Source organism: Plectropomus leopardus, chromosome 4 (assembly GCF_026936395.1).
Source record: "Plectropomus leopardus strain MGB_pleo_1.0 chromosome 4, ASM2693639v1, whole genome shotgun sequence".
NCBI lineage: Eukaryota > Metazoa > Chordata > Actinopteri > Perciformes > Serranidae > Plectropomus > Plectropomus leopardus.
In genome coordinates, this window is record NC_142179.1 from 19,355,518 (window position 1) to 19,376,899 (window position 21,382).

The 21,382-nt window shown below is 38.2% G+C and overlaps 2 protein-coding genes and 1 long non-coding RNA gene across 3 annotated transcripts; 1 reads left to right on the plus strand and 2 right to left on the minus strand.

The window, feature by feature from the left end:
* Positions 1–79: 79 nt before the first annotated feature.
* LOC148189763 (uncharacterized) lies at positions 80–2,270 on the minus strand. Its single transcript, XM_088076723.1, has 3 exons — positions 1,909–2,270; positions 1,605–1,732; positions 80–475 (listed from the first exon to the last, which is right to left on the minus strand). Exons 1-3 carry the CDS (start codon positions 1,922–1,924, stop codon positions 158–160), a joined length of 462 nt encoding a protein of 153 aa, XP_087932849.1. The 5' UTR covers positions 1,925–2,270; the 3' UTR covers positions 80–157.
* Positions 2,271–2,740: 470 nt separating this feature from the next.
* Positions 2,741–18,395, minus strand: LOC148189764 (uncharacterized). Its single transcript, XR_015776450.1, has 5 exons — positions 17,914–18,395; positions 16,650–16,727; positions 13,226–13,315; positions 6,526–6,665; positions 2,741–5,053 (listed from the first exon to the last, which is right to left on the minus strand). It is a non-coding gene; the product is annotated as an uncharacterized LOC148189764 (long non-coding RNA).
* LOC121944132 (leucine-rich repeat-containing protein 43-like) lies at positions 9,532–21,305 on the plus strand. The gene is made up of 12 exons (XM_042487819.2): positions 9,532–9,966; positions 10,316–10,528; positions 12,851–12,961; positions 13,179–13,318; positions 14,656–14,894; positions 14,990–15,150; positions 15,876–16,026; positions 16,451–16,590; positions 16,673–16,762; positions 19,336–19,557; positions 20,057–20,159; positions 20,396–21,305. Exons 1-12 carry the CDS (start codon positions 9,880–9,882, stop codon positions 20,572–20,574), a joined length of 1,836 nt encoding a protein of 611 aa, XP_042343753.2. The 5' UTR covers positions 9,532–9,879; the 3' UTR covers positions 20,575–21,305.
* Positions 21,306–21,382: the final 77 nt, after the last annotated feature.

Genomic DNA, 21,382 nt, shown 5'->3' on the forward strand with positions numbered 1-21,382 from the left:
CACTTTGTTTTGAATAAATATTACTTTGTTATCAGATACTGACAGCCCAATGAGCTGATAAGAACTTTTTTATCCATATAAAAACTGGATTACAAAAATAAATGTCTCAGTAATGTGTAAAATAAATAAATACAACATTCAAGCTACACAGTTAATATCAAACCCTTGCGCTGCTGAGCCGACGGTCTAAAAGATCCAGCAGGCATTTGGCATATACAAAGCCGCCCATGTTCTGGTCAAAGTGGGGTATGCTGCAATTGTGATTGTCTGCCAGGACCTTCTTCATCGTCTCCACATCCTTACTGTACTGGCTGACTGTCACCAGCTGAGGTGACAGCTCCTCGGTCTCCTTGGACAGTTTCAGCATGTAGCAGCGGTAGAGGGGGAGTTGGTGAGCAGTGAGAGGCTCTGGCCCGGTCAGCCCTGTGGTGTTCAAGGACTGGCAAGAGACGTCGGGAGGAAGTCCGGTTTCATTCTGCAGGAGACACACTTGGTCAGTAGGTTTCAACATCAGGGAGCAGAGCAAAAACTCACGGATTTAGAGGTAAGTAACATTTGCTCAGGTGATGCTCTCAGTGTGACATAACAGAAATGAACCGTGGATTGATTACTGGCCCAAGGGGCCCAAAGTGTCAGGGGCCTTCCTGGTCTTCATCTACAAACTGTCACATAAATTAACACGTACAGACTAGGAAGAGATTCAAAGAGATCAGAAAGAGATACAAGGGAACTGCCAAGAGATACAAATATACTATAAAAAGAGGAAAAACAACCACAGAGAGACACAAAATGACCAAAAGACACAAAATAGCTACAGACACAAAATGACACAGGAGCAAAGAAACACAATATGACTAGAGACACAAAATGACCTCAAGAAGACATAAAATGACTACAAAGAAACACAAGACCGGAAGAAGTCACAGTATAACTACAGGGACAAAAGAACGTCCACAGGAGGTACAAAGTGACAACATTAAGACACAAAATGACTATAAAGATGCACAAAATGACCAAAAAGGCACAAAAGTACAAGAAAAAGACACAAAAGCACACAAAATGACTGTGAAGAGACAGAAAATGGCCTCAAAGATACACAAAATAACCACAAGACACAGAACAACCAAAGACGACACAAACAGCCTCAAAGATACACAAAATGACTATAACAAGACACAAAACAACCAAATAAACACAAAAAAAGAAAACAAGAGAGACAAAACAGCCTCAGAGACACACAAAATGACTTCAACAAGACAAAATGACCATAACTAGAGACAAAATTACCACAGAGAGACACAAAACAGCAAAGACAAAAAAGAAAACAAAAAATGACAAAACAACAACGAAGTGTGTCTCTTGCTCCTGTAGGAGAGGTGTTGGAGCCTTATGCATGTCTATGCCCAAGGCCCCATTTACTAATAATCCGCACTTGACCCCAAAGTGGCCTTTTTAATTGTTAATTAAATCATGTACTTTTTTCAATGCATGAAAGGTTTTCAGAAACGACACTGGGGAAGATGACACTTCCTACCTCTTTTTGTGAATATCCACGAGTTGTTTTAATAAGTTAATAGATTAATTTAAGCGGTAAAAAAGCTTACAATGTGGCTCAGAGCGGTCCGTATCTCGTCTCGCATCAGCTGGATGGTTTGTTTCAAGGCCACAGCTGCTGTTGCGTCTCCAACAGGTCCGTAGGCAGCTTGTGCGATGAAGAGGAAGGTGATGACTGCTGCAGTGAAATGTAAGAGCACACAGTGGAGATGGTTTAGATTTTTTCGGGGTGGATCCGCAGTCATCAGGTTTTCAGTGTTGCGTAACTTCACCCGCAGAAGTTGAAGCTGTGGCGCTATATGGGTCAAAAATAAGCACTGCGGGACACTGAGCCACGCACTTAAAGATGCTTACCAGCGTGACAATCCATGACAGCAGTAGCAGGGAGGCTTTGGTCAGCAGCAGGCTCTCAGGTGTGACACTTTCACTGATCCATCTTTCCTTCGATGGTCACTTTTATTGGGACTCCATAGATAAGGATCGACATTTTCCCTTGCGTGTTTCTGTCATAGAAAATACTCATACCAGCTCAGTTTTACTCTCTGGGGGTTCCCTCTTTCTTTGGAAAACCTACACATTCCGTAACGTCGTATAACCAAAAGCACGATTAAATCTAACTTTAACTAATAGGTGTAAAAAATCAGCAACACTGTTTATTAAAGGGACGCTACCCTTTTAGGATTTTATCTTTCGTGATTAGTCATGTAAATAAGAAAATGTAATGACATGACTGTTAAGTCACCTAGTGTGTAGCTATTTTTTGTAGTGTCAGTATTTTAATTTTAATTCTTCAAAGGGTAATTTATTTGTGCAGATGTGTGGGCTGTCACATATTTGATCACTTTAGTCAGCAACTAAATGTATTTTAGCCACCTGAAAAAAAAAAAGCCCCAATTGAAGAAAAAAGAAAATCAAAATCAGTTAAGTGTACCTTAAGTGTGTATATTAAGAGTATTTTTTCTGCTTTGCCTTGCTGTCAGAGTGATTTCCAACAGGCCATGTCAACATTTTGCCATTATTATATCATATCATGCTCTGCAGGACAATTCAATAAATATCTAAAACTAAAATGATTTGAGTAACAGAATGATTTTTTTTATGTATGGTGAGAACAGCAGTTACTAAAAGTATTCATTAAAAAATTTGTAATGATACATTAATACATAATATTTCTATGGCAGTCTTTATTGGGAATTATTTTTTGCACAGGTGTCGCACTTATTTGAGGGATGCACAAGGGCTAGATTAACAACTCAGTCACTTTTATCAAACTTGTTTGGACAAATAAATATAAAAAAATATGATGTTTATGTATTTAACATACTATAACCATGTTGTCAAAATAGCATTACATTTGGTGAAGCACACTTGCCATGTAATGCAGAGCAGGTGGACCCAAATGCAGAAGACAGCATGAACTGAAAAAGAGCACTCTTCATTTCAAAGGAACAGCAACTACACATCATCCAACCAAAACAATGATCTAACAAAGACTAAAGTGAAAACCAGGACTTAAATACAAACTAGACCAACAAGGGGATGAAGTGCAGTTGGGGGAAAAGAGCAAAGGAGCTCAGGTGAGGAGAATAAGGTGATGATGCAGGAGAAAAAGCAGGGAGCTGATTGGCTGGAAGAAACTGAGGTGCAGGAAGGACTAACGAGGCTGATGCAGAGCAGATGTGTAGATGGGTGAAGGAGGAAAAAGTATAACACGAAATGTTAGGGAAAACAGCTGCAATGCACATTCTCAAACAAAAAATAGAATTCATTAGAAGTTAAGGTTTTTTGGCCATCTGACACATTTAAATCCAATATTCACTCTCATTTCTGTTCTGTTTTGGTGTCCATCAATCCCTCAGATAAATGTCTGGCTACTTAACTGCTGAGACTATTTTACCAGTTTGAATCTGTGACAGGCAGGGAGCTGTTGGCTGGGAAAAACTGTGAAATTTCAATTAATAGCTGGGATTATTATTTACTTAAACCGCTGAACTCAATAGGCCCGTACTTGGGGCAGGCACCTTTATGGGATGGGCTTTTAATTCCTTTCACACTAAACTGTTGCTCAGCAAAGATGGGAAATACAATCAAATAATTTATTTCAACCTCTTTTGAGCGTCTAGTTTACTATGCCGGTATTAAAAGCCCAACCACCACTCAGGCAAGCGTAATCTTGACAAGGAGCTGCAAACATCCATGAGTCCAAACTAAAAGAAAAGATTTACCCACACTAACATCAATACAGTGTTTCACTTTATTTTGAGCTTTCCAACTATCCTCTTTTGCCTCTTTTTTTTGTGTTTTTTTTTTGCATCTCTTTGTAGTCATTAAGCATCCCTTTAGTTGTGTTGTGTTGGGGTTTTGTTTTTTGATTATTTTTGGATGTGTTTAGCCTTTATTAGGCTAAAATTGCTAGGACATCAGTGGAGAGACATGAGTGATGGGAGAAGGGGGAGATGACATGAAGCAAAGAGCCACAAGGTCAGAATCAAACAGGGGCCAGTGCCGAGAACTCAACCTACACTGGGCGCACAGTCTACCAGGTGAGCCCCTTCCTTTAAGGTATTTTTTTGTGTTTTGGTTTGTGTCCCTTTGTAGTTATTTTGTATGTCTTTGTGGTCATTTGAGTCTTTTCCTGGTCACTACTTGTAATAATGTGAGTGACATGTTGTGGATAGGATCAAGTGGGCCCCTGACACTTTGGGCCCCTGGATCTGTGCTGGGTAGGCCCGTTCAATTATCATGTCTGTATGATAAACTTTCAGTCAATCAGACTGAAAGCTCAGAATAAAGAGAAATACTGCATAAATGTAAGTCTGTGGAAATCTTTATACCATAAAAAATATGTAAAAAGTGGTTTGAGTTAAATATTTTATTGATGACAAATCATTTAGATAAATAAATAAATATGTCCTCCTTTATAGTGTCCACTCAGAATGGACAGCTCAGGGCTGACTTACAATATGACATCATTCGACATAAATAAAATAAATATTGGCAACTATAAATAAATATAGAAAACCTTAGAAATCACACCAACCACTAAAAAATAAATAAATAAATAAATGGAAAAAAATAAATAAATATTTTTTTACGTTTCTCAGGCTTTTAATGTACAGGTGGTGTTTGTGCCTGTGAAAATCTCCACCCATCGCCTGGTGAAGTAAATCATTTGGAGGCCTTTTTCTTTTTCAGCATAGTCGTCAGAAGTTGTTATTTCCCTGGGGCATTTTTTTGAGCCTTCATTTTGGTCTTTAACAGCCGTGTTGAAAACATTCAGAAACGCTCTAGTGTGCTTCAGGATGTCCTTGTGCTCCTCGGTGAGATTCCCAACAATTGCTGGAAGATGTTTGTCGAGGTAGTCGGAGATGGCGCAGATGGAGGAGGCCTGGACTTCCTTTGTGCCTATAAAAGTTATTCCCTCAAGTTCCCCACGGGGGAGCTCCAAACTTGTTGAATTGTACTCTGCTGGTGGATTTCCTTTAAACATGAGCTTAACCTAGACAGGAAGTGAGACATGATGAAAGAGTTTTAGATGGAGAGTTCAGCTCAGTTAAGATCAGTTCAGTTCAGAAGATTTCAGCTAGGCCTATCATAACGTTTAATAATGAGTTCACAATCTGCGGTGACGGAAGAATACATACTGAGCTCATTTCGGCTACAAGTAGTAATACCACACTGTGAAAATACTAGGGCCTAAGTATGAATATGTAAGTTTTATCAGCAAAATGCATTTAAAGTATCAGAAGCGAAAGTACTGATTTTGCAGTAAAATCTCTTGATGTTTTTACGGTTTGTTTTCGTGTTTGGTTTTTTTTTTTTTACAAATATTACTGCTGCATTAATGTTACTGTTGAGTTTTACTGCTGTAGAATTTTAGGGCCATGCTCATTTTAACTATTTTATGTAGGGTAGTTGAATCTGGTGCAGTGCTTTATTAGATCATCATAGGAATGTTGCATGTAGATTGTAGATTTCAAGAAGGAAAAAGGGGACACATCTTCCTCAACATGTGCATTTGGCATATATATAATAAAACCATGCAGAAAAAAAAACACAAATTGGTAACAACAAACCCACCAGAATGCATGAAATGAAGTGTTTGATGCTTAAAAAAATTAAATAACTAAAAATAATTGCACAGAACCCTCCAAACCCTGTTTCATAGCCTATGTCTCCCCCCAATATTTAAATAAAACCTACATCCTTGGCGCTGCTGTCCCATGAGAAGCACGCAATTCTAACTTTTCATGAGCTCACAAAAACAGAGCTACAATGCATTTTCCAGCTGACCCAATTATTTGTTTATTTATCTTATGAATTAGAACACCGCATCCTTTAGTATATCATTAACATTCAATTTTAAAGTCACCCAATTTCGACTGTACAGGAAGGATCTGAAAAAAATTTTGGACTTTAAAAAAAAAAAGAAAATCTGTTAGGTGTTTGTAGTACAGAAAAAAATCCACAGTATTTAGATATAGTTGCGAGGAACACAGAGGAACTCTGTGCAATTATTCAACTGAGCAATATTCTTCAGTACTCTAATGTATTCTCACCTCATCCATAAATTATGTGCATATTGTGTATATACTGTATATATATTTTTCTTTTTTCTACTTGTGTGTGTGTGTGTGTGTGTGTGTGTGTGTGTATATATATATATATATATATACATATATAGTAATGCACATTGTAGCATAATGCGGACAGTTTTATATTTCCAAATCTTACAAAAAACATAAAGTTGCATAAAATACTCAAGAAAAGTACAAGTGCCTAGAATGTGTATTTCGGCACAGTATTTGAGTAAATGTACTCAGTAATATTCCATTAGTGGTGAGGAACAACTCCACTTTTGTCTTTTATCCACTGAATATATATTAATTAAAGAACTTAAAACGTTGTCTCTTGCAATGGACTGTATATGTAATAAATTATATAAATGAAAAGTATGACATATTTACTTACGTAATTTTGTTCTGCCTTCTTCAGATTACATCGAGCTAGCACCATAACTTGTTCCTTCAAGCAATCCTGAAGCGTTGCTTTAGTCGGTCGGGAGGCCATAAAGTAGACGTGCATCATCACAATGCAGGAAAGCAGGAGCTCTGCAAAAGGTTGTACACAAAAAAGTATGTCATCTGCATAGCAGGTCAACCGGAAGCTCGCTCAAGTGTAACAATGCCACAGAGTCAAAACTGCTTATGAGAGAGAATAATATACTGGTAGAAAATTTTGCTTCAAGGCTCATTTCAGATTTAGACAGCTTGCCTTCAGACTTACTCCTGAAATCACAACATAATTATCAAATTAATTGTAAATCATTATTACACAGTGATGCTCTTTGCAGGAAAAAAAAATCCTAATTCGTTAATTGTTAATGTTCATTTAAAGGAACTTACCTTTACCATTTGCCATGGTGGTATTTTCGTCTTGTGCTGTTTAGTTTATGACCCAAAATGGCAAACGCTCTGCTTATATACCGAAACGTGGGATTTTTTTTGTTGCACGGCATCATTTGGTGGATGACGCTTTTGTGGCGCTATCATTCAAAAAATCTTGTAAATGTTTCTATTTTGCAATTGTGGGGCAGTGTTCACCACAATGGTTTGATGTGTGGAGGCAATTCAGACTGCCGCAGAGTTATCTTCACATTTGATGTTCATCAGTTGAATGACAAAAGACACCAAACTCCGCTGTTTGGAAACATTGTTTGCCACAGATTGTTATAAAATTGTTATCCTTTCCAAAGAACTCCCCAACACCTGCCTGCTTTGTCACTTTCAGCAGAGAAGGAAAGTATGCAGAATACAAAGTCAGACTGCGTATCATAAAGTCATTAAGTGGCTCTGGAGAGATTAATGGCTGCAGCCCGGCTTTTCCCAACCTTTGTTTTTGGACTAAAACACCAGTTTTCCCGATTTCCTGTTTTTAATTTCCAATGACTCCTGCTTCCATGCACCCGCGATAAAAGGACTGATGTCCAAATTTGAGCTTTCAGTGTGCGTTAACCTTGACGTGTGTATTTCAACTACTATTGTTTGATAATGGATTTCCTGGTAGCATGAGTGTTATCTCTGAGGTAGCCACCCTTCACACCACAGGATGCTACACCTCATGCTGTGTAGGAGGCTTCAATTCACCTTGATGTACCATTATCAATGGCAAACCCAGATAACAATAGATTGCAGTATCAAACTGAAGAGCATGTCTATTGATTCCATAGGAGAAATATTCTTCCTGTGGTTAAAAAAAAAAGTCAACCTAACCTAGTCATCACTCAGTCCTGACAATTTCACAAGAAAAGATAACTCACTACTCAAAATCTAGGAACAAATTTTCAGTCTTTTTATCTGAAGCTTTATTTGAAGTTGAAATTCTTGATCAAGGAGGCTTAGTTAAGGGGTGGGGTGGGTGGATTTTCAATCTACACTGCTGCAACCCAACCCTCCAGGGTTGTCTGAGGGGAATTTCCTCCAGGACAACTTTTTAGAAATTGCATTTTAAAGCATTTTGAAACAAAAATCTTAGATCAGGGGTTCTCCAAATTTTCAAACTATGACTTTTTTTTAAATGACATTTTATGACATACTATACTATGACTTTTTAATGACATTTTCAATGGCATTTTTTATGATAAAGCCGACTCCACTTTTTGAAATTTGGTCAAATTGGCTTGATTTCTTTCAAAAACATGGAAGAAAAGCAATAGCAACAAGAAATCACCCAAAAACTGGCAAAAAAATGTAAAAAAAATAATTTTATACAATAGTTTTCAGGTTGTTTTCTTCTCACCTTTTATAAATTTCTTGCAATTTGCTGATTGCCTTTTCTTATGTTTTGAAGTCAATTAACCTTTTTCACTCAGGTTTCAAAGGTTTAAACGCTTGTGAAAGGTGTCTAAAAGCAGCACAAGAAAAACTGATGTCCACCTGGGTTTCAAACGGTTAATATATTTAAGAGTAATTGATTTAAGAGGTCTTACACTGTTTGACAATGATTCTACCCCCAGCAGTCAAGAAAATGGCTTCTGTTGGAGTAAGGCAATGCTACTTGCACAAACCACACAGGACCAGTAATAATAATAATAGTATCCATTTCTTAATTTTAACTATAATTATGATTGTATTTACAAAACTCTTAGATCACAGATTCGTAAAGGTTTTTTTTTTTAAAGATTATTTTCATGGAGATTTTCCCACTATTTGACAGGACAAATAGTGTGAAAGGGGGAGAGAGGGGGGATGACATGCAGAAAAGGGCCAAGAAAGGATTCAAACCCACGACCGCTGCAGCAAGGACATAGTCTTTTGTATATGGGGTGTCCTCTCTACCAGGTGAGCTACTGGGCATCCTTTTTTACTGGCATGCCTTTTTGGGGAGCCAGTACACGATTGAGGGTCACAAAGGAAAAGTGTACACACAATGACTTTTTAATTAAGCAATATCACAGAAAAGGTAGTGATGTTGTACTGTGTATCATCGGTGCCGCAGACAATCACATCACCTAACTGGATAACTAAAAAACAATAAATGGGACAGAAGATGGCGTGACAGCTTTAATAGCAGTTGCCACACATGCATGAGCCCCGAAAAGAGTGGAAGTTTCCCACACAACTTTTTTTTATTTGCTATGAGGCAACTACAGAGGGACACACAACAGGCCTCCAGAGCAGTCTATTACACTACAATAACGCTAGATAACTACCGATCGTTTATGTAGGCCTAATTAACAGTTTGAAACAGCTGTAAAGCGGAGTGATACATAAAGAGTAAAAAGTCCTAGTGCTGTTGTATTGTATATCAGCACTAATGGAATGACTTTGACCAAACAACTTGCTTGGTCAGGACTAGCTGTTGTATGCAGACTGTTATGACAGTTTTTAATGACACTAACAGAAACAGGCTGGTCGTAGTCCCCCCTTAAATAGTCTAAAAAATAATTAGTGCCTAGAACCATCCTAAATAATAATAAACATGACATCAGTTTAATTTTTATCTCCTATTTTTCTTCTTAAGTTCCTCTTAATATTAATGTTTGATAGTTACTAAGCAGATAAGAGAGGATTTCAGACTCATAGTGTTTGTTTGACTTTGTCAGACTTCCTGAGCTGAAACCATTTTATCTGCTTCACCAACACTTAAGTCCTGGCTAGACGCCATCTTCCTTTGAGTAAGTGAAGCTGTTGCCAGGCAACCGACAGCCATTTGTAAATAAACACTAGGGGCCTTTTACCTGAAAGACTGGCTACGGAAAAACTGACTATACCTCATTGCAGACTGTAGTTTATTGTGTTTCTCTCTAAAGAAAATCGATGTAACATGTCAACAAACACACTATCTGCTGTGTTAGAGAAGCTGATTCAACGTTTGTGTCTGAAGGACTTTCCTTGTGGATATGGCACCTGGGTGAGTTTTTTTTTTAATATGGTTGTAGTTTTTTCTAGACTAGTGGCTCCCAAGTGGTCCCGATCAAGGTCCGCACATAAGAGAAATTACCATATATTCAATATGATTTGACTAAATGTAGTTAACACGTGCTTAAAACAGAATGAAGTAGAATAATATTGCAAAAAATTAAGTGCAATTAGTTTAAACCAAGAGCATTACTAGGATTTGTAAACACTGGGGGTTTAGCCCAGATCTCTGTCAGTAGTTTTTTTTCTTTTCTTTTAGTAGTTTAGAGTGCTCTCATCACTGCATATAGTAGCTTGCTTTTTGTGTAAGACATCAGTTAAAAGTGTGATAATTTTCTCAGAGAAGGACCAAGGACAGTACAGACGGAGCAGAGACAGAGGAGACAGATGCCCTCTTGGATCTGCTCAGCTGTCCTCACTCACCCTGGAGACATGATGAAACATGGAGCCCACAAGCGCTGACCCTGAGACAGCTGGCCGTGCTCACACCTGAACGCCTGCATGCAGACTTCATTTACAGTTACTTTACTACACTTCGCATCGTGAACCAGAGTGTGAGTGTACTGACTTGTTTTCTCCTATTCCCAAACTTTAAACTTGATACACTGTTCCAGCAAAATGTAATTCTTTAGAAATAAATAAAAAGGCACTATACTTTTATTTTAAAATAAAATCCCTTAGATTCTCCCAAACCGTATGTGCTAAAGTCAAACCAAACCCATGCATTGATGTAATGGCCACCAAAATATTATGGCATGCAAGGGTTTTCTCTCTAATCAGCAATTCAAAATCTACAGTTCAAAATTGTTCTTTATTAGCTTCTCGGAGCAGAATTGAGCACACAAACACGAACATTACCAAACGTTCACTATATCTCTTTGAAATGTCTGAAATAACTATGTATGAGCTGTAGGAATGATAGAAAAGATTTCAAACACCATAATGCTGGTAATGTTCATGCATAGAGAATCGTGCATAAACAGAGGGAAGTGTCCTGAAACCTTTTGCCCTGGTGCATGCTGGGATGATTTCCACTACACCCACCCTCCCATGATGCAACAATATGGTACTTGTTGTAATCCCAAAGCTTTTCTGAATGTCCCTAAAACCAAAGAACTCTGGTATAGCGGTCTAAAAAAGTGGTATTTGTTTCAATAGTTAGTTAGGGCAATCCCCAAGTCCTAAAGATATACTATGCAAGAGTTTCATATAAAACAATGTATAGACCTGTACAAAAGTAACCCCTCTCAGTCATCTCTTATATGTGGTGACCCTGCCAGCTGCCTGTATTTTCTTATTATGTTTCTGATAGCAGCCTAACCTCTGAAAGAGGCACAATGTTTGTGTTATGTGGGTTTTTTTAGGGCTGTCAAATGACTTTTTTTTTTTAATTGCGATTATTTGCAGAATTTCAGTAGTTAATCCTGATTAATCACATTTATCTATCACATTTTCAGTTTCAGTCCAGATTAACAAGGTAAAGCAAGTTTTACCAGACTGTCTTGACTAGGAATTAAATGACAGCCAAACACCGCATGGAATGAGTAAAGGAAAGACTTGTGGGTACCCATAGAAACATTTTCATTCAGATATCTTGAGGTCAAGGGACCCCTGTGAAATGGCCAACGCCAAAATTTAGCCTAAATTTAGAGCCTATTTCAGCCCCCTTCCTGAGAAGCTAGCATGACATGATAGATACCGCTGGATTCCTCAAGTCTTTTAGTTCCATATACCAGTGGTTTTTATGAACAAGCTCTATATCAATGGTTTTTTAATGCACTTTTAATGCATATCTTCATCTTTTTATCTTCAATGTACAAAAAAATCCCAATGTGACTCTGTATTTTTATCGTGCATTAATGTGTGTAACTTCACTGTGACAACATGATGTTGTGCAAAAACTCTGGTGTCATAACAGAAGTACAGAAGGGGAGACATTTAGACAGACAATGAACTGTTGACACTAAATTTAGGTGTCCATATCTTGAAACTGTGCTGATTGTATAAATCTTCTGTGCCGCTGGGGCAAAGATGTATGTGAAGCACTGACTACCATCATGGCTTCATATCAGACTGAACAGACATGGTGAAAACTGCAACTAAACTGGTTGGCGGAGGTATACCACCGCAAGGCTGTAATTCTTTGATTGTTTGATTATATCTGATAAATTAAAATAAAGCACAAAAATGTGCCTGCAGTACTATAGTTCACTGTGATATTGCAATTAAGTCACATGATTTCTTTCCATCGTGGTCCTGAAGTCTTGGCTAGGAGGCAGGCAAGAATAGGGCATCACATGCTACTAATATCCAGTTTTTACACTAATATACCAAACAAAAAGACAAAACATTAATGTTATATGGTATTAAAAAAATAAGACATCTCTTGACACAGCATGTAGGTGAGGTCGAGACTTTATAAAAAGATAGCGATCAAGTGGTAGCAGCGCGTAACCATTGGTAGCTTTAAAATTTTCAGACACAGCACTGAAAAAAATGCAAATATAGTGAGGCAAAACAAAGCTTGTTCAAAAGGAAGAGTGAATCTGGTGTTGGCTTTCACTTTCACAGGTGATAGAAACAGTAACCAGGAAATTCTGCATATATAACTTGAGAGATCATAATTGCACCCCCAAATCCCATAATGGACATAAAATTAAGGAAGGACCCGAGAAACTGATCACATTTTCAATTTGTCTCTGGGTCCGCTGGCGGCTGAGGGGCTCTTAGTGACAACTGTACGTCTGTAACACCTTGTGACAGCCATACACCTGACCTTATTCAAAACACAAAGAACAAAGTCAATTAATGTTGATGCTTTTATGACAACTGTCGATTGTGAAAAGTTGTACTTGTTTTGTCTGTGTTGTGTCAAGGTATCAGTCATTGATGACGGCCTGTTAAAGTTCTCAAAGCTGGAGGAGCTGGTTTTGAGTGTCAACAAAATTTCAAAAATCCCTGCAGAAAACCTTCCTAGCACTTTGAAGGTGAGTTTTCTTCTGTGAGTCAAATCTGTTTTCAAAAGGTGATTTACAATCGGAGTAGAAAACTCTTTTCCTGCTTTTCTACCACATTAAAGGTTAAAAAACTGCTACGACATCACTGTTTGAGGTATGCCCAGTAGTGTTACATAACTGACAGAGTAGCAGTCACTGTGATGTGGTGATGATTTACTATCTGATTGTAAATTTCTGTCTTTCAAAGATTTTGGAGCTACGTGACAACCGGGTGTTGGCTCTAGATAGTCTCACCAGCTGCCTGCCTCCTGGACTGCAGTACCTCGGACTCGGCTCAAACAGTCTGGGTTCCCCTGAAGACGTCTGTCATCTTACAGGAACAACCTGGTTAGTTCATGCACACACACGCACGCACACACACACACACACACACACACACACACACACACACACACACATATAAACAAACAGGAAGTTGCTGGTTTTAAAGAACAAAAAACCAATAGCAGATCAAACAGGAACTTAAGTTGAACTGTGTACTCGTTATTGTTTGTATGGTGAAATAATGTGAAATAATGACATTACACATCACATCATGATGCTTCATTATAGTTTTTTCTATGTTTGACACACACATACTGAGTAGATGGCAGTCTGGCTTTTCAGAGGTGTCATCCACACAGGCAACACTGGTTGTTTTCATGCCAAAGTGTTCAGTGGGTAATTACACATTGATGAAGTTTGACGCTGTTAGGTTGAAAATCTCTTGATCCCACTAAAGAATCACACCTACGAAATGTGGTTTCAGTGGCAGCAATGAGTTCACACTTTCACAGAGCTGCACCCACTCTCCCTTTTTATCAGCTGATACCAAAGTTACGTATTATATTTAAGCTGGGAGGCACCTTTGTACTTCAGAGGGAAGTCAAAGGGGGCATTTCTATTTACAGTTAGGCGAAAAATTACTTGCCTTTCCTGAGGATAAGATCAGTTACTAAATCAAATATGGTTGTCATGTGAAAGGAAACATTTGTCAAAGCTTTCCATCTTTATCATCAGTTAAACAGAATTGTAAATACATTTAAGTACATGAGGTTCAGTTCATTCGTCACAAAGAGTAAAACACAACGTATGAAACAGTTGTATTTAATCGCAGTTTGAAAAAAAAAAACTTCATGCCAACAGCTGTGGATGGACGCACGCCTTTAGGGAATTTCTTTAAATTTGGCTTAAACATACACTCAGAAAAAAAGATTAAGTGATTAGATTTTGGTGGTCATAGCTAAAAAGGTCAAAGTCACTCTAACCTCGTCTGTCTCATTATTGTGAATGTGAGATTGCCACTTGGACTCAAAGTGTCACAGTCTGCTGTGTCCTGAATCTTTCAGATTTTTGGGAAGACTGGGCTTATGTGTCTGTTTAAGACTCATTTGAGTTGCCTTTATTGTTAGTCTGTCTTTGTTGGTCATGTGCTAATTAGGACAAAATTTCACACAAATGTCCAGAAGGATAAAATTAAGTTTTGACATTTTATATCCAAGAGGTAAGGGGTTAACTTTCTTGCGACATCATATTGTTCTGCAAAAAAGGGTTTTCAGCAATGTCTCAGGAGCACTTTTTTAGTTTTTTTTGTGCATAAAGAAAAAAAAAATCCATCCTTGTCCTCATTTTCTCTGTTTTTCAAAAGCCAACAGTGTTGCTGTACAACTTTCTCTGCACTTTAGGCCGCAGCTGGTGTGTCTGGACCTGAGTGACTGTGAGTTTCAGGACCAGCGGGCCCTGCTGGACGCCTTGAGCACACTCTCCTGCCTCAGGACACTAGTTCTGGAAGGAAACCCCTTCACTCTCACTCCCTCTTACCCGGGCTTCACTATAGACCGTCTCCCTCACCTCTCGTGCCTGGACGCGGCATGGATCTCCTCTGAGGAAAGACACCTTTTTAGGGGCTTTGCCGAGATGACTGGTGAGAGTTTGCTATCAGTTAGTAGATCTGAGCGTGCTCGTTTTTCCTCTTAGTTTCCTAAGTAAGCTGCTTTGTCATTTTATCCCTACGTACAGATCTGATAGTGAACTGGGCATCAGCCACAGTGAGTGTGGGCAAAGTGAGGGGAATCCCAGACCCGTCGACGAGTGTGGACGAAAATGCTCCTGACTTTCCTGTTATCACCTACGGCTACTTTATCACATACGGGTTCCTTAGTCATCAAACTGTGGACCTGGTGACATATACTTCCTAAACTTTTGGTCTCTTTATCATATGTGAAAGGGGAATTCAAATCAAATGTGTTTTTAGCAGAATTTGGAATGTTTTTTTAATTCTCTTTTTCACTGTAATGTTACATCTTATGACAGTATCTTTAGTAAATGACAATAATAATAATTTGCATAAAATGTAACTACTCACCTGCCCATTAAATACAGGCATAAATAAATACAGAAATAAGTCAAGAAATAGAAATAAAGAAAGAAAGAATGATGCAGAAAGAAAACTGCAGAGACACAAAAGACAGAAAAATGTATTTATCTATTTTCAAATTTTTTATTTATTTATATATATCTGTATATATTTCAATATTTGTTATTTGTTACTTTTTCATATTTATTTCTTTCCTATCCTATTTATACATTTTATTGCTGTATTTATTTATACATTTTATTGCTGTATTTATTTATACATTTATTTATTGACTGATACTATATTCATTTTTCATCCTCCGCAATAAGTACCATAACAAAAGAAGTTCAGCATCTGTATCTGTTTAACGCACACATGTGCACTGAATTCACATCCTTTTTTTTTGTATGTGTGCCTTGTTGTTTAAGGTTATCATATGACACTGTTGACTATGAAAACAGTTTAGATATGGAGTAGACATGTCCAGAAACAATTTTTTTTTTTAAATCTGCATTTTTTCTTCCGTCATTTTTGTGCTACTGTTCACAGAAATTCAGTGACTCTAAATGTGATGCAGCATATGCGACAGAAGCCAATGTTAACCTTCAATCAAACAAAAATAGTGAAAAAGAATCACCTGAACCAGACACACAAGACGTAATGGTGCATACTAAGGAAACCAGCCATGATACTGCACATGGTAATGACACTTCCTTAAACTGACTTGCACACCAACAGAAATGTATTACATCACGAACACTGCTAAAAGTCGACACAGCTGTTTATACAGAATTATTACCATTGCATGACATTCAGTGAGTTTGGAAATAAGGGTGGGGGAAAAAAAATCCGATTCACATACGAATCTCAATTCTCGTTTTTAACAATTCAAAATTGATTCAAAAATCCTAAACATCAATTATAGACTAATCGGAAATAATTGTCAGTAAGGTGTTGGGATTCATGTAATGTAGCAATGTATCCTGTATTACTGGGATGGACTTTGTCTTATCAGTTTCTGTGAAACGTAGTTTCAGAGAAACACAGTCAGAACAGCCAGTCAACTATGAATCTGTGACTGCTCAACTTTTTCTTGTCTATTTTTTAAATCTCTGTTACTACAGTGTCAAGGCACAGCACATTAAAGCTGACATGGTCAGAGAGTATGGACTTCAGTGACACACTAACGTACACTGTTGGTGATCTAGGAGGTTTGAAGAAATTCTTCAATCAAGGACTTTATCTTATGATTCAAGAGGAAAAGGTACAGAGAATAAAATTTAGTGGATAAAATGTTTTGATGTAAGAAGTGTTTAAACTCACATTCTGGCATTTGACATTTCTAGGTCCTCTGGTGGCCCGCAGTCTCTGATGAAGACCCGGTGGCCAAACCCAGCCGAACTGTGAAAGAGAAGAATGGCAGGAAAGAAAAAGAAGTAAGAGTATCATTTAGTTTCCACAAACTGTGACTACACCTCACATGAGTCAGCTTCAGCCAAATGAGAACTAATGAGTTAATGGATCTGTTGAGTATACTTTTGGGGAAATCCTGAATTGTTCATTCTAACAAAATGGACTGATAAAGGAGAAGACATAAACAGCTATTACTGGAAATTTGTATCTATTATGGTGACAAATGTCAATAAACTAATCTGACTATATAGCAATGGTGTTCAGATTTTTACCTCTGATCCTAGACTAATTAATGTGCTCCAACTAATTCCTTTGAACCGCACTTTATAATTTTCATTATATGATACATCACAGTATATTATAGTTCATCATAGTGCTTTCTGCATATGATATGAATCATATGCAAGATGCAAGGTGCAATGCAGAGTTATTAGTCATTTTAAACATGAAATAACTGTCTTAAAATGACAAATAAAATTAATTTGTTTGCTCCTGCTACATCTTTGGAGTTGAAGGATAAATTTCAAAATCACAAACAACTACAAAATTCCATCCGATTTTGTACATGTTGCTGCTGATGGCATCATACAATTCATGCAAAGTGTTTTTTGGGTTTTATTTTTATTTTATTTTTTTTTGCAATTTGAGTATTTGAAAATCCAAAAGCAATACTGAATACTGCAGTTACATAACTGATCAATATCACACCAGAGGAAGTACTGTTTAAAAGTAGATCATCAAGACTGTGTTTCGGTCGTATAGGCAGGAGTGCCTAAGATCACAGTCGCGATTATATACACTACAGCAGCACAACCTCTAGGGTGATGTTGCTTTTATACAACAGTTCACTAAGCGTTATTTATTAGTTAACAGTAATACGTCACAATAGATTAGGATTTGTTTGTACATCAAATTTTTTTTTTTTTTGGCTCCGCTGACAAAAATAGTTCATCACACTGGAAGTGATAGCTGATGCCTAGCAAAACAAACCGTTCCTGCTAACTAGCTAGCCAGTTACTCAGGTCTACATGTTATGCGCAGTGCAGCTGCTTAGTATCATGTCTATGTTTTTGGGGGGTTTTTTTCAATTAAATAGGAGTCTGGTAACCGTAGCAGACCACTTTATATCGTGTAACTCTCTTGAGTTGCCTCGGCGAGCAGGAAAAATTCTCACCAGCTCACGACTGCAGTCTCCGTCGCCTCCAGCTGCCACACCCAACTGAGGAAACTCTGGCTCCCGTCGCCAGTGAAGAGAGAGGGCAGGTCAACCTGAGAGTCCCGTCAGACATGCCCGTGTCGGGTTTAAAAGGCTCCTCGTCTCCGCGTCACATTTTCATAACGTAGTTGTGCACAGTCTTGAAGCACCACGCAAAGGTTAGCCAGCTAGCTATACTGAGGCAGCTAAGCTAAAAACAACAGCACGGCTAAAAACACACAAAAGCTCTCACAACAGCTTGTTGAAGAAACCGCTGCCACCGTGCACCCGGGGTTCACCTAGCTGTGAAACACATAATACAATAAACAGGACGGAAGACAGTGTGACAGCTGCAACACAGTTAGCCTCCAGAGCAGTGTGTTACACTGAAATCTACGGTAACTTTAGAGACCTGCCGGCCGTTAATGGAGGCCTAATTGGCGACTTTGAACAGCTGCGAAGCGGAGTGATACATGAAGAATTAAAAGCGAGTCCCGGTGCCTCTCGACCAATCAAATTGCTTGTTCGGAACTAACGGTTGGTTTCTTTACATTTAAATTTTCAACTATTTTTGACAAAGACTGGTAAATTAAGCAGCAGACCACGTGAGAGGTTTTGTGCCAGGACTAAAACAAACAAACAAACAAACAAACAAACAAACAGAGATGGTAAAGCAGTGCAGAGGAAAGAGCTGTCATTGTAACTTTGGAGCAAAAGTCGGATCAGAGGGGGAGAAGCAGGGAATTACAAACAAAAACACATATTTCCAAAAAAGTAAAAGACCAGGAGTTTACACTCAAATTGTTAGTTCCAAAAAATGTTTGCATTTTACATTCCCGCAGTTATAATTTATTTTAGTTGGATAAATTGAAACTTAATGTTTCTCAACAACCCTATGGTTAACATGCGTTTAGAGTTGAGCGCAAAAAAACATTTAGTTTATGATTAGGAAAAGATTATGTTTTGGCTTAAAACACCCACATTTGGTGTAACAAAAGCTACTGGAAAAGCAGGGAAGGGTTGGTAAAAAAATACCCAGGTTTGGTGCCACAAACATCAGTGGAAATTTGGCAAAGGTTGCCAAAGCAACGGGGGATGGTGTTGTAACTTTTCTTTCGGTTGATGTTAGTGTAGTCTGACTTTTTAGAGAAAGCAGGTCAGGGTAATTTGTGTTCTCTCATCCTAAGTTTCTATTCTATTTCTGCCTTCCTTTGCAATACAACAGCTATAAATTGTTACATATTAAAGACAAATGGTCAGTGTGTTATGGGTTTAATAATGTGTACATTTGTAGCACTTATTAGGAAAAAAAACCAATTCGTAGGTAAGTCCGCTGTCAGATATATCAGCCCTGTTTGGCATGTAAAAATCATAATGTCATGTCTGTGATATCTTCCTCAGACTCCAATCAAATCTGGTTCCACCAAAGACAAGTCGAAAGACAAAAAGAAGAAATCTGTACCAGAGCTGGTCCAGGACGCTCCCATCAGAAGAACCCTTGGCTCCGTCCACGTCCCCCTGCAGAGCCTAGTCAAAGGAAGTCAAAAGGTTAATGTCCTCTGTGACCTCGGTGCTCTGCACACAGAGACTGAGGTGGAAGCTCAAACACAAAAAGTTGAAAAGGCAAGTTTACATGCTGAACGTGTTTTACTCTTTGAAATGTGGATCAATGTCACTTTTCTTGTTCTGCAGACGCCTTTTACAAACTGTTTAACCCAGTTTGCTTTTCTTTCAAAAACATGGTGAAAAGGCAGTGAGAAAATTGGCAAGAAATGTCTCAGAAATTGCAAGAAATTAGTAAAACAATGCAAATTTCAACACCTTTAATTTATTATTTTTATATTATTATTATTATTATTATTATGAATATTTTCAGGTAATTATCTGTCCACAGTTTAGACCATGTGTTGTTAAGTTGCTCATTGCCTTTCCTCATGTTTTTGCAAGAAATCATGCGAATATATGAAAGCTTCAAGGGGTTAACAGCTGCTCAGATAGTCGGATCTAGAGGAGTTATATTGACTACAAAATTAAGGAAATTAACATGTTTGACAGCCAACAGAATTATTAACTGTTAAACTGACACAAGGACATTTTTTATGTGTTTTTCACTTATCTTTAGGATCTGGTAAAGAAAATAATAGAGGACAAAAAGAAGGAGGACAAGGAGTCAAAGCAGAGAGGAGGCAGTGGGACCAAACAGAAGAGTACAGCAGCTCTGAAAGGTGAAATCAAAAATGGCATTAACAAACATAAATACTGTAAAATATGTCTAGAATGGTTTTAAATTAGGCCGACCTATAGAGAATATGCGGTTTACATCTTGTAGGGAAGTTAGTGGAGAAAGTAAGCGGCATTTTAAGAAGTATTTGATTTACGACCAACAAGAAAAGAACAAAAGGTTAGTTTTTTGATTGATCGGTCAGTCAACTCTTGCGCTACGTGATATCGTCCTCTGTAGGAAAAGGAAAGGGAAGGAAGGAATGTGAGGTGGATGCAGACGACTCTGTGTCCATCCAACTGGAACCAGTGACAGTGGAGTTGAGCGTGGAGCTGGAGAAATGGCGGTCTGCAGCTGAGGCTCATCACCTTCTGCCCACACACCAAACCTCCGTCAGCCAACAGTCTGATCCGTCTTAAAGCAGCTACGTTAGTTTGACCTACTGCACAATATCGAAAAATACATCATCTGGTTATGACCCTGTTTGAAACCTTATCAAGGTATTTGCTATTATGGTGCATGCTATATACTGGTACAGGTTAACCCCCTGAGGCCCACATTAAAAAGAAGTATATGTTGGCTATGCCTATACTCAATTATCTCCCCTAAGTTGCCATTTGCAGCATTTGTTACAGATGTGGTCCAAAACTGAAAAAAATGTTAACATTTGAGAATTGAAAAAAAGGTCAAATCTCTCCAGAATACCACATTAAGACCCCAAGACCTTAATGTTATGAACACATGGTACAGGGAGACATTTACTCGAGGAGGTAAAGGTCTAGTGTGTAAGATTTAGTGACATCTGGTGCTGAGGCTGCAGGTCGCAGCCAGCTGAAACTTCTCCAGTTTGCCAATTTTCCCCCTTAGGTTGGCGAAAGCGTGACCCACCCTACCCTCCCGCTGATTATTCACCCTTTCTAGAGCCGGTGTTTGATTTTTCCTTCAACGCTACTGTAGAAACAACATAGCAGACTCTGTGGAAGAGACTGTAGATTTAAACGGCTCATTCTAAGGAGATGAAAACACAACAATTATTAGCTTCAGGTGATTACAAGTTTTATATTCCATTTTTTCCAATATTTCCCCCTGAATCCTACATGCTGGACCTTTAATCCAATTTAAGACGATGCAGTTACACAGAGAGCATTGCTATAAGCTGAACAGACTTGGAGGTCTACGTGCAGTCTGAAACAAGCCGTCATTCTTTGCTTTATGTCGTCTTGCATG